Raw genomic sequence first — 11686 nt, forward strand, 5'->3', positions numbered from 1 at the left:
ATTTGTGTGTTGCATCAATAGACCTACCACATCGAGACGAGAAAACGACCCAGTTGTGGTTCTTCGGTTACTGCCATGACGATTATTAAATTTCATATCGGCTCATTAAATAGAGTACACTATGAACAGAGTTATGAAATGACAAACCTGGAAAGTAGAATGGGGGCGGATACCACTTTGAAAACCTTCAGAAATAAATGAAAACGGGATGTAGAGATGAAAACCAAAAACAGAACACCAAGAGAGTCTCAATTTAATATAACATGTACGATGATTTAATTTGATTTGAGTAGCATTCGTTCGGATATAGTAAGAACATGGCGAAAAAACACGCACAGCAACGGGAGTTTATACAAAGAAGCACCATATTCAAAACCAGAAACAAGACAGAAAAACAGCACAAATTTATCAAACGATAGTCCACAAAAGCCTATAGCTCGAACCTATTTCCATTGGGGTTCGTTTAAAGCCATTTGTCTTTTTTGGTACAGAACAGAAAGAAAAGTTCACAGCTGATTTACAAATAACTTACAGTGTTTACAGAAGGTAGTGGTGAAAGACTTCTCTTGAAATATTATTCCATGATATGCTTTACTTTTTGAGAAAACCAATGGTTTCAAACAATATCAATTCTCGATATCGAGAACTACGGATTTATTTTAAACACATGTCCTGACACTGCTGAAATCGTTGCGGGAAATCAAGGGTGGGTTTTTTCCCGTTAATTTTCTTCCCGATCTCCAGATGACCGATTGAGCCTAATTTTCACACAGGTGTTATTGTATTATAGGTAGACGGGTGGGCTTACACGCACGTGTGGTGGCCTTGGACAATACTGTTTACCGAAAGGGTCCAATGGCATTAACAGTACAAAAGGGGCGTATTCCAATTTTAAAATCTGGTTTTAAAAATAAAAAACAAGAAATAAAAGAAAAACAGCACAACAATATCAAAGGATAGTCCCCAGAAGCCAATACATTGAACCTATATTTCCATTTGGGTCCAAACATTACCAAAAGGGCGTATTCCAATTTTAAAATCTGGTAATAACAAAATGCTCGATATTTTTTTCATTCATGGAATAGTTCTCAAATCCTTAGCTGGGATTAACAACATAATAACAAACACACAAAAAACAAGAAAGAAAAACAGCTAAAAATTATCAAAGAATAGCCCCCTAAAGCCAATTACTTAGACAAATTTCCATTACAACAGTACGAAAAGGACATACAAATTTTGAAAATCTTGTCAAAAAAATGCTAGATATTTGTTCCCGGAATATTTTTCAAATCCTTAGCTGGAAACAACAACATAAAAAAACCGCCAGGGGCTTCAATTGTCTTTGTCCGGGATAGCGTTGTGATAGGAGGAGGCACCAGCCATTTTCAATTATCACCCACGAGCTTGAAAGGATATCCTCAGAAGAAATTACTACACCTGTCATGATGTCAATTACTGTCAAATGTGACGTATGTGACTCTAACATAGAACATATGTTCTCAAAGTGACCATGCTAATTATATACTATATATATACATGCATTCAATATCAAAGGCCAATTTTCTCCAGCGTAAAATTGCATTTGATTTTAAACAAAAAAGTCAATAAATATTTCATTAAGGAGCAGCTGGTGCTAGCATAAAATATTGTATGATTTGAATGTTCTTTGTCCGTATGAAGTTAGCTCACTTTTGATAATTATGTTAATGAGATGCTAATATACATTACAGAAAATGTAAAGCTAAAAGGAATAAAGCTTACTGTTTAAAGACAGTGGACACTATTGGTATTGTCAAAGACTGGTCTTCACAGTTGGTGTATCTCAACAATATGCATTAAAAAAAAAAAATCGGTCAATCGGTCGTCGAAGTTGCGAGATAATAATGAACGAAAAATCACCCTTGTCAAACGAAGTTGTGTGCTTTCTGGTGCTTGATTTCGAGACCTCAAATTCTAAACATGAGGTCTCGAAATCACATTCGTGGAAACTTACATCTTTCTCCAAAACTACGTCACGTCAGAGGGAGCTGTTTCTCACAATGTTTTATATACTATCGACGTCTCCCCATTACTCTTAATCAAGAAAGGGTTCATGATGATAGTTATTTTGAGTAATTACCAATAGTGTCCACTGCCTTTAACGCTGAGTTAACTTCATTTGGGCTACTTTCACATACATAGTATAAGTATAATGTAATTATTTAATTTTTACAATGGGTTAGTACAACAGGTTGAATGTTTTTAGGACTTTTACTCCTATTGTTATAATTCAGTTTGTTATTTTTTAATGTGTCCAAATATTATAATTGCTAGTGCCATTGTTCAGCGCGCCGCGAGCATTTCCAATATGATTCAAGCGCTATATAAGTTTTGGCAATTTAGGCGCTAAAACAGTTTTGGTATTATTAAATCTCCGGTGATTACTGATTGGCAGTCTTTTTATATCCAGTCTGCTAAATATATAGTCAAATTTAACATAAAAGTAAGACATGATAATGTAGTCTGCAGGAATGCAGAGAAAGTGGGCATTGAATAGTCTATAATGGGAATAGCAATTTACATTATGAATGCACTACTGTAATTGCCCATGACCGCAGGCAATAAACTATGTGCATAAAAATGTACTTCATTTTTATTGTTGCTGTAAATTGGGTTTTATTACCTTCCTGCCAGTTGCATAAAAAACAGAAGTGTAGTTAATGAAAGAATACCCGTACGTGTCATTTCTAAAGGCACTGGACACGTTTGGTTTGTCAAAGACCAGTATTCTCACTTGGTGTATCTCATCATAGGCATAAAAACAGTGAGTTATTTTGCTCAGTTGGTCATCGACGTTGCAAGAGAATAATGGATACAAAAAAAACCACCCTTTTGCACCATGTGTGTGCTTTCAGATGTCTGAAAAGGCTTCAGGCTTGAAGTCTTTTTCAGATTCAAATAATTGATTGAGAAATTATCTCTTTCTCAAAAACTACGTTATTCCAGAGGGACTCGTTTCTCACAATGTTTTATATAACAGCTCAACTGCTCACCTTTGCTCAATAATTGCTCGTGAATTAATTTATTTATGCTAAATATATCTTAAATTGAGTAATAAGTGTCCAGTGCCTTTAAAGTTCTACAATGTAAATAATAAAAAAACAAATATTTAAAAATAAATTGATGTGCTGTAAATACAATACATATTTCCTCTCTGAAACTGTTTCAGTTTTGGCAAAGAAGAGTCTGTAAGTCAGGTTGGAATAATTAAGTACGATGGCATCCACAAAAAAACCTATTTTATCGCAAACTTACTAACAACGTTAGCACCATTTTCTATGAGGTTTTCGCAGGTTTTGTCTTACAAACATGAAGAGTAGGTTTTATCCCTTTAAAAGTAGGCCTACATCTTTAAACCCCCATGGATATAATTGCTCACGCAGGCTCATCGTTAATGGCCAGCAAGCACTCTGATAAAAAATCCCGAAGTAAAAGTTTACCAGAAGCTGGGACCATAGTAGGGTCAGGCTCATCTAAAGGTCATAACGAATTGTTATGTGGGACGGGGGGGGGGGGGGTGATGTGGAAACTAGGAAAGAAACAGTTATACTGACACCGGCCAGCTATACTCAGCCCCCCCCCCCCCCCCCCCCCCCCAAAAGAAAAAAAAAAAAAAAAAAAAAAATGGAAGTCGAACCATTGGGGACTTCTGAGAATGCAGAACAATCAAAGAAATGGACATATAAGAATAGCAATTAATGTTTCCTCATCCAAATGATTAGCACTTAGCAATCATGATGAAAAAGGCACTTTAAAGAATAGAAAGTCATGTTTTCATTTTCCCCATGCACATAATAAGCACTTAGCAAGCTTGATAACAAAAAGGGGCTCTGGCAATGTAAAGATCCGTTAAAAAGAGGAAACACAGACGAAATGAATAGTATTTAAGAAAATTGCTACCTTTTCCATAGAAGTTGCACTATACATCAATGACAACATTTTGCAGGCAATTTAGTTTGTGTTTACAAAATTCCGTTCGTCTATATTTAATCAGGTATAGAGGCGGCAATTTGCGCTCCAAAACTTTCTCTTTGGGGAAATGTTTCTTTCATTGATAGCTAAGCTGTGACATGCATTTCTAGGGCATTATGAGTTAGACAACCCTGGGGAAGATAGCAAACGTAAAAATGCAACCATTTTCTATGCATTAAAGGGTCTACGTAACTTTTGCTGGACAAAAAACACAATGTCCACAGATTTATACTAAACTTACACAGTTTGAAGATAATGACAGTAGAAAGCTTCCATGAAAATATTACGTGCTGAGGTGCTGTAGTTTTTGTGAAATGAGTAAAACAATGTCATGAAAATAATTTTTGTCTCATGAGACGAAAATTGTTTTAATCATTTACAAACATATTTTCATGACATTGTTTTACTCATTTCTCAAAAACTACAGCACCTTAGTAAGTAATATTTGAAGGGAAGCTTTCCACTATCATTATCTTCAAACCCTGTAAATTTAATGTAAATCTATGGACATTTTAAAAAGGTACCCAAATCCTTTAATTAACATGCAATCGATCGAAAGCTTGCCCGTACATTGTTTCGGGTGAAGGTGTAATGCAATAATTGCTAAGATTATTATAAGCCGTATCCGAAATAGACAGGCTTCAATGATAGGGCGTACTGTGGTCGTCTGTTTCTCCATACATCACCAATTTACACCCCTGCTTCAGAACACTGCATGTTAGCGTAGGCAAAAATATAAAATTTATTGAGAGAATGTGGTATTTCATTCCATATGCATCTTTTTTGCGTGAGCTTACTTACGCTCTTGTGGGGTATTTTACACAATGGGACAATGGACCTCACAATGGTGTTCTTTGTTCAACCTGGACCTCACAAGAGAACTCTTTAGAAAACGGAATATTAGAACTTGACTTGCTTTATATTTTACTATACCGCAGAGTAGACTTTCTGAACTCGGGAGACTTCTGTTTCTTGATTGATAACTAGTGTGGTGAAAACTTCAAGAACTTGTTTCAGGCAAATTGCTCTTTAACCGAGAGAGACTTACTAATGGTGTGGGCCCAACAGTCTCTTGTCAACCCATTGACATTAAAACAAAACAAACACACGCATATTTGCCATAAGGGAAATTCCGAGGCGAGAATCAATACCAGTGCAAGACCAAACATCAACACATTAAACACTCACTGTCAATTAGCGGGCCAATGGCGTGGCAAGTGTCTGCAGTCTAACCATGGTCTAACATGGTCTAACCTACTTAGGTCGTACTTGATAATTAGCACACCAAAGTGACTGGGCAACAAAGTGGAAAATCAAACAAACTCGCCACATACAAAGCACAGCTGTGTAATGGTGGAAATACAATTTAAGTGCATATTACATATTTTGTAATGTTAAAAGAAACAAATACCATATACACTTACAAGAAAGGTTAGTAGAACGACCATGTCCCATTCAGTGTCATGAAGCTGTTCAGCAGAAATGTTTCTGCTCAGCAAATTGCTTGACTATGTTAGAAATGAACCGGGTACCGGTGGCGGTAGCTGTTAAGTATTTTGGCTGGAAATATTTTTTTGATAAACAAAAGTGTGTTGTGCTTAGCATATTTGTGTTTGGAGACGTTATGAAATTGGGCCTATTACTGGTGAGCCCGGTGCTTTTATGAATGAGAAAATATAGATCTTTAACATTTTGACACCAAGAATTAAACGATTCTGCGTTCAAAATAAAGAGCGCCACCGAGTGTTTCACCACAGAGAGGGCCACGTGAAAACGAAGCAATTTTGCGTTTTAGTTGTTGAAGTGCACTATTACCGGAAGGAAAGGCTACGATTTTCTCAGCATGACTTAAACTTCCACGTGATTTATATCTTTGGCTTCAGAAGTGCAACTTGCATTGTTGACAATGTAACAAGACTCAGAAAAAATCCATTTTAGAAATTGTATTCAATCTTTTCTCACCAACAGAAAACTCGCCATCTTCCAAACACGCTCAGCCACACGAGTTCTGGTTCGTGACCGGGATGTCCTGAAATGGTTGGTCCTGATTGTTGTCGTGCTGTCCGGGTACCTGGCCGCATGGACCGCCTTCTCTGTTCAGAATGTCAAGAACTGCAACGTTGATGTTGTGGACGTAAGAATAGCAGAAGACGGGATGAAGTTCAGTGTGTGTTTGATGGAGTGGTGGGACTATGTTATTGAAATAAGTGAGTAGGCCCTGGTGAAGTTGTCATGATTCGCTATAGAATAATATCCCCAATTTAGTTTGATTGACCCCACTTACAGTGCAGAACTACACATTTTCATTTGGGGGTGGGGGCTATGTATCTAATCATAGACCTTATCGCAAATACTCGGTACGCACGCTTTGGGCATGGAATGAGGTGCATGCTGGTCTAGCTAGCAATCAAGTTTGAATGCTAGCTTGACCAGCACACACCTCATCCAACAGTTAGCTCTTGCACTTGCACTATGGGAATTTTTGAAAAGGTGTATTAATAAGTGAATTTGTTATCTCATTTAGGGTAAGTGAATTTGTTATCTCATTTGGGGTCAGAGAGGGGGTGGGCATCTGAGTGGGGCGGGAAAGGTTCTGATTCTTAGGGGGGGGGGGGCTGCTTTATTCGTTAATTACATATTTGGCTATATTGAAATGGTAGTACTACACAGATCCTGGGTACCCAGTTATGGGAGTCCTAAGATACGACTACTGGTACCCAGTTATGGGAGTCCTAAGATACGACGACTGGTACCCAGTTATGGGTGACCTATTAGAGACAACTACTGGTACCCAGTTATGGGTGTCCTAAAAGATGTCTACTAGTACCCAGTTATGGGTGTCCAACAGGCTGGTAGAACCAGGGCTGTGTTTATCGAGAGAGTTGCGACATGGTGGGACCAGTGTTCTTCGGTCACAATATGTTTGCTCGTGCAGGAAGGAAGAGAAGGAGCTCGAACAAAGTGACTTCAAAATTCGAACCCGTGGTACCGCGGTCGTTTAACGACACCTCGTAATCACCCACATACCTTACACACACAGTGGGCGACCTGGCGTATGTGAGTTTGCGCGTGCGCACTTGGTTCTTCACGCAACTATGGCGTTGTATGTCGTATGGATATAATAAAGAAAAAACTAATTTTTTGAGACCTGATCAATTTTGTGTGCGCTTTCGCCCACCAAAACGATATGCTTTGATAGCAATATGCTATATTTCCATGTAAACACCACAAACAGTAAATGAAGAAGTGTATAATTATTCACAATTCTTGTCTCCAATGATTCAACTTTACACGAAGGCAATGGTGCAGAGTGGCGGTACCACACCTTCTGTACAAAGAGATCTAACCGCGCTCACTAATCGGCCGTCCTGCAGGAAGTCTCCTATCTTTTTTGACTGATCAGACAAGGGCATTGTCAGGGTTTTCTTTAGTTACTCTGCGATTTGGCGGGCCGTTCAAGCTCCTTCTCTTCCTTCCTCCAAGGGTTGCTGTATGCCATTTTCTGTCCAAATGAAGCACAGCCCAATGGGCAGACTAGTCTTGCACCCTGTATTCACAAGTAGGTTTTATTGACACAAAATGGCTTCTCATCACAAGTTGTCGCAACTCTCTCACAGGCCTGGATTTTGATCTTTGAAAGGGCAAGGCCATTTTCCTTTTTCAAAGGGCGCTTCCTTAAATCTTTAAGTATATTGGAAACTTTTGAAGGGGCACCAAGGCCAAGACCAGTACAGGGGAAACGGACGCCATGGCTTTTGTGTAATTCCAGGCCTCCCCTTAATATACGGATCTGGAGTTAATCACACACTGTTGGACTTGCAATTACAATGTTGAGGATCCATGTCTGGTTCCTTTAATAATAATAATAATAATAATAATAATAATAATATGAAACATTTATATAGCGCTCTACGGAGAACAGAGCGCTTTACATGAGACTATGACAACAAAACAAAAGAAAAACAAACAAACTAGGATGGGTGGGAAAAAAGAAATGTCTTGAGGAGTCTTTTGAATACAGGCAACAAGATCACCTCTCTCAGACCCGCGGGGAGCTCATTCCATAGGCGAGGGGCAGCTATGGAGAATGAGCTATCCCCAGCTTTCCGTCTAGTTCTAGGAACGGAAAGCCGGGTCTGATCAGCTGATGAGCGGAGTCGTTGCCTGTATTCATTGACATCTGGTTACTCATTCCGGAATTGCAATTCATAAACAAAAGACACAGATAAACACATCAACAAACCAGGGATTAAAATGACTAAGCAAGGACAAATTATGTTAAAAAAGGGGGCACTGACCCATGATGAAGGTGACTTCCTAAAGTACCCTCATCCTTCTTGTCTTTAAGATATTAATGACAATTTCAAGGTTTTTCTGATTAGGGGCCTGACATAATAGCTATAATAAATACATCATTGATAAAGGATTCTTGTTTTGGTCCACGATTAACTGAGTATAATTATACCATAGTACACTCAGTGATTTCCCGAGTATTGCAGAAAAAAAGAAAACAAAAACCAAACAACAACACAAGCAAACTACAAGGGCTTGAAATTAAGCAAAATGCTTTGTTCCTGTACCTACGGACAGACACTACAAATGTTTGACTATTACATGTACGACGTTAGAGAACGCCTGTTGTACTTTCTGTTGTTCCTGTATTGAAGCCATCCCTATTGGTTTTGTACACAAATGACTAGTGAGGACCCATGAAAACAAAGAACCGACTATTGAGGACCTATTGTCCCTATTGAAAAATGTCCTCGAAGGGTAGGCCATACAAACCCACAAACACCCCAACAACACTAACGTGTATAAATATGTAGGAACTAAGGCAAAACACCCGCTAGTAATAATACTTTTCATTCATTACTTAAGGGTTTGCTGACCAATTAAACTAGGTACCACCTTGGGGATAGACACAGCTAAAACTTCCTCACTCATAACACTAAGTTACATGAAATCTTCTTTCCACAGTTGAGTTTCTGTTTTTGCTGTTTGGAATCTACCTGTGTTACTCAGTCCGTGCAGCACCAAGTGAATTTCACGAGACTCGCTACATCAGCATAGCTATATATAACGAAACGATCTTCTCTTCTTTTCTCTACGTTTCTAGGTAAGGAATTCTTGCAGGGTTTAAACAGATTTTCTTGGAGTTAATTTGAATTAAAGGGAAGGTACACTATTGGCAATTGTCATAGACCAGTGTTCTCACTTGGTGTATCTCAACATATGCATAAAATAACAAACCTGTGAAAATTTGAGCTCAATTGGTCATCGAAGTTGGGAGAAAATGATGAAAGAAAAGCCACCCTTGTTGGACGAATTTGTGTGCTTTCAGATAAGAATAAAATACTTCTAGCTCGAAGTCTTTTAATATTTTAGTGAGAAATTACCTCTTTTTCAAAAACTACGTTACTTCAGAGGGAGTCGTTTCCCACAATGTTTTATACTATCAACAGCTCTCCAATGCTCGCCCCAAGTCAGTTTTTAAGTTAATATTTGTTTTGAGTAAATACCAAACGTGTACCTTCCCTTTAAGCAGCAAAACCTGAAAAAGTTTTGAAAAAAAAAAAAAAAAGGCACTCGAACAAAGACACTGACAAAATTGGGAGACAGCCAAGATAGGGCTAGATAGCTCAGTGGGTAAAGCGTCAGTCATTGGTTCAAGTCCCACTGTAATCAATTTGTCTTTGTCTAAGTCTAAATCATGAAGCAAAAGTGGCACATCTTACTTGAATAACTCTTCAATTTGTATGGAAATTATGTCACAAAATGTAAAATTTCCCATATGCCCAGAAAGGCTCTGGAATGAACAACGCCACTCAATTTGCATAACAAAGGTTACATGTGTATCCATGTACAGAGATTTTTGGACCAGCTCTTAGGAATTAATTTATGAGAGATGTGTTAATTTTTTAAATGTCTTGCCAACAACATACCATACTGCACTGACAGGAATACTCACAGTTAACAAACTAGAAGGTTGTTTGTATTACTCGGTGGAATGAGATTGCAGTAATATTAAAAAAACAAACCATAAATAAGGGTTTTTGTTCAAACTTTTTACTGTGACTAGCCCCAAAAACATAACGGGGGTGAGACTATTCAATTAATGTATAAAACCATTCATTGCTCAAGTTTAAGGGGCAAAGGAGTGGGAGGAACCTCTAGCCGTACCCCTGGCCACTTCTGGTCACGCCACTTGTCCATGTGACAGCTTGGTGTTGTAGCAGCTTTGTTCTTTTTATCCAGAACTCAGATCAGAGCGTTGTGGGTTTGAGGCATGTCTGAATCAAAAACTCAATTTTGTTTTGAGCAGAACGAATTAAGCTCATACACACAATACAAGCAATAAGCCTGCCTAGCTCATTAGACTTGAACAAAGGCCTGCCCTTAGCCGTCTCATGGAGGTAGAAATAGATTTCCTCCATGGCCGTCTTAACAAGCTAGGGCCTTTCCCACACCTCAGCTTTGGCTCTCCGGCTCAGGCTTAGGCTCCGCGCGCTGCGTACATAGCCTGAGCCTAAGCTGAGGTTTGAGAAAGGCCCCTAAAATGTAATCTAGGCTGGAAAAGCAAATAGTTTGGTCCCATTTGGGTTTGAAGAGACTTGGTATACATAGTCCTCTTAAAATACAGGGAACAGTACAAAAATCGTGGTTGCATAATAAATGAAATTGCTGGAGAACATATAATCCATTGCCATATTTATTATTCAAATTGATAAACATACATTAAATATAATTTAATTTGATTTATCTTCAGACATTTCGTGTGGGGCAAGGTAGCCCCTGATTGGATATACCTCACGTACTTCCTTCGCTCTCAGCTGACGACCACCGTTATGCTAGCGCTCATCTTTATTCCAAAGGTATGATTAGTAAGCCTGGGCTACTAGTGAAATTTACTAATTGACTAGTCCCGCCTCAATTAGTTGAGACCTCAACACCAGTCGCGACTAATTTGCGACTAATTTTTAATTCCCGGGATGCATTCCTGCATATTGTATATAGTTAATAAAATTCTTACAGAAAAGATTAAAGGATTTTGTAACTGATGTCTGATTGTGTGTCGTAAGTGAATTATGTTGTAGGGAAAAGTCGTGAATGACACACCAAGCAGGTAGGGGCAACTATATTTGTAGGTTAGGTGTGACGACACGATTAACCGAAAAACAGTAGTTGCGACTCAACTACGCAATCAAGAGTCGCGACTACAACACAACTCCCAATAGTCGCCCAGGCTTAATGATTAGCAAAAATAAAGGATAAATGGGATAAAAAGAGCAAGGCTTGTGCGTGTCGTGGCGGAGTGACTAAGAACACCAGACTCAAGCGCTGGTCTGTGTCCTGGTCTTGACACTTGTGTCCTTGTGTGAGATACTTGCTTTGTCTTCAGATGGGACATTAAAGCCATAGGTCACATGTACTAAGATTGGGAGCGCTTGTAATCGAACCCAGAAAATAGTACGGGTTTGTCTTGGTGTTTTTGGTCACATAGCAAGCACCCTTGTTTACAGGTTTCCTCAGGCTTGCAAGCTACAGTGATTGAGTTCACTTATGAAACATCCTTGATTTCATTACCACATAATATGAAAAAATTATAACGAGTCTAAAATCAATTTGTGTATGATTAGAATCAAGGGAATAAAGAAAAAATGCACACCAATTTCTC

General features: G+C 38.6%; 1 protein-coding gene across 1 annotated transcript in view; it reads left to right on the plus strand.

Annotated features, from left to right (window-relative positions):
• The window catches only part of LOC117291126 (probable G-protein coupled receptor 158), a 36843-nt gene that overhangs the window by 23112 nt on the left and 2045 nt on the right, over nucleotides 1–11686 (plus strand). The window contains exons 4-6 of the mRNA XM_033772668.1: nucleotides 5980–6218; nucleotides 8989–9127; nucleotides 10778–10883. Coding sequence (XP_033628559.1) covers nucleotides 5980–6218; nucleotides 8989–9127; nucleotides 10778–10883 — 484 coding nt within the window. The remainder of the gene's footprint in view (nucleotides 1–5979; nucleotides 6219–8988; nucleotides 9128–10777; nucleotides 10884–11686) is intronic.

The sequence above is a fragment of the Asterias rubens genome, chromosome 6, assembly GCF_902459465.1.
Source record: "Asterias rubens chromosome 6, eAstRub1.3, whole genome shotgun sequence".
Lineage (NCBI taxonomy): Eukaryota > Metazoa > Echinodermata > Asteroidea > Forcipulatida > Asteriidae > Asterias > Asterias rubens.